Below are 688 nucleotides of genomic sequence, written 5' to 3'. Positions count from 1 at the left end.
CAAGGACCACCCACCTGTAGTACTGATAAGGAACCCACTCCTTATCATCGTCGGTGCGTTTGAAGATAGCGAAGGACTCGGGTCTCGGGGAGTGGTAGAACAGCCTCACGTACGTAATATCGAACGTCTTGCCTGCGAGGGGAAAGGGACATTGTAAAGAAAGTAAATAAAGTCATAAATAGATAAATAAATAGGGAAGACTGAAATAAAGAAGGAAGGAAGGGGAAAAAAGGAAATGAAAGGAAGAAATAGAAAGAGAAATAAAAAACGTACGTGATGTCGAAGGTCTTGCCTGCGAGGGGAAAGGGGCATTGTAAAGAAAGTAGATAAAGCCGTAAATAGATAAATAAATAAGGAAGAAAGAAGGAAAAAAGGAAAGAAAGAAGGAAGGAACGAAAAAAAAGAAAACAAAAGGAAGAAACAGAAAAAGAGAAATAAAAACCGTAGAGGGGGAGGGGAAAGGGGCATTGTAAAGAAAGTAGATAAAGCCGTCAATAGATAAATAAATAAGGAAGAAAGAAGGAAAGAATGAAATAAAGAAAGAATGAAGGGAAAAAAGGAAATGAAAGGAAGAAACAGAAAAAGAGAGAAATAAAAAACGTAGGTGGTGTCGAAGGTCTTGCCTGCGAGGGGAAAGGGGCATTGTGAGGACACCGCATGAAGTTAATAAAGCCATAAATAGATACAT

The 688-nt window shown here is 38.8% G+C and overlaps 1 protein-coding gene across 1 annotated transcript in view; it reads right to left on the bottom strand.

The window, feature by feature from the left end:
• Window positions 1-688, bottom strand: part of LOC119591300 (laminin subunit gamma-1-like) — an 83,409-nt gene that overhangs the window by 40,613 nt on the left and 42,108 nt on the right. Inside the window, exon 3 of the mRNA XM_037940028.1 lies at window positions 15-132. Within this exon, the coding sequence (XP_037795956.1) occupies window positions 15-132 (118 nt within the window). The remainder of the gene's footprint in view (window positions 1-14; window positions 133-688) is intronic.

The sequence above is a fragment of the Penaeus monodon genome, chromosome 28 (assembly GCF_015228065.2).
Source record: "Penaeus monodon isolate SGIC_2016 chromosome 28, NSTDA_Pmon_1, whole genome shotgun sequence".
NCBI classification, from domain to species: domain Eukaryota; kingdom Metazoa; phylum Arthropoda; class Malacostraca; order Decapoda; family Penaeidae; genus Penaeus; species Penaeus monodon.
The sequence above is the reverse complement of the archived record's forward strand: the minus strand, read 5'-3'. Positions and strand labels throughout refer to the sequence as shown.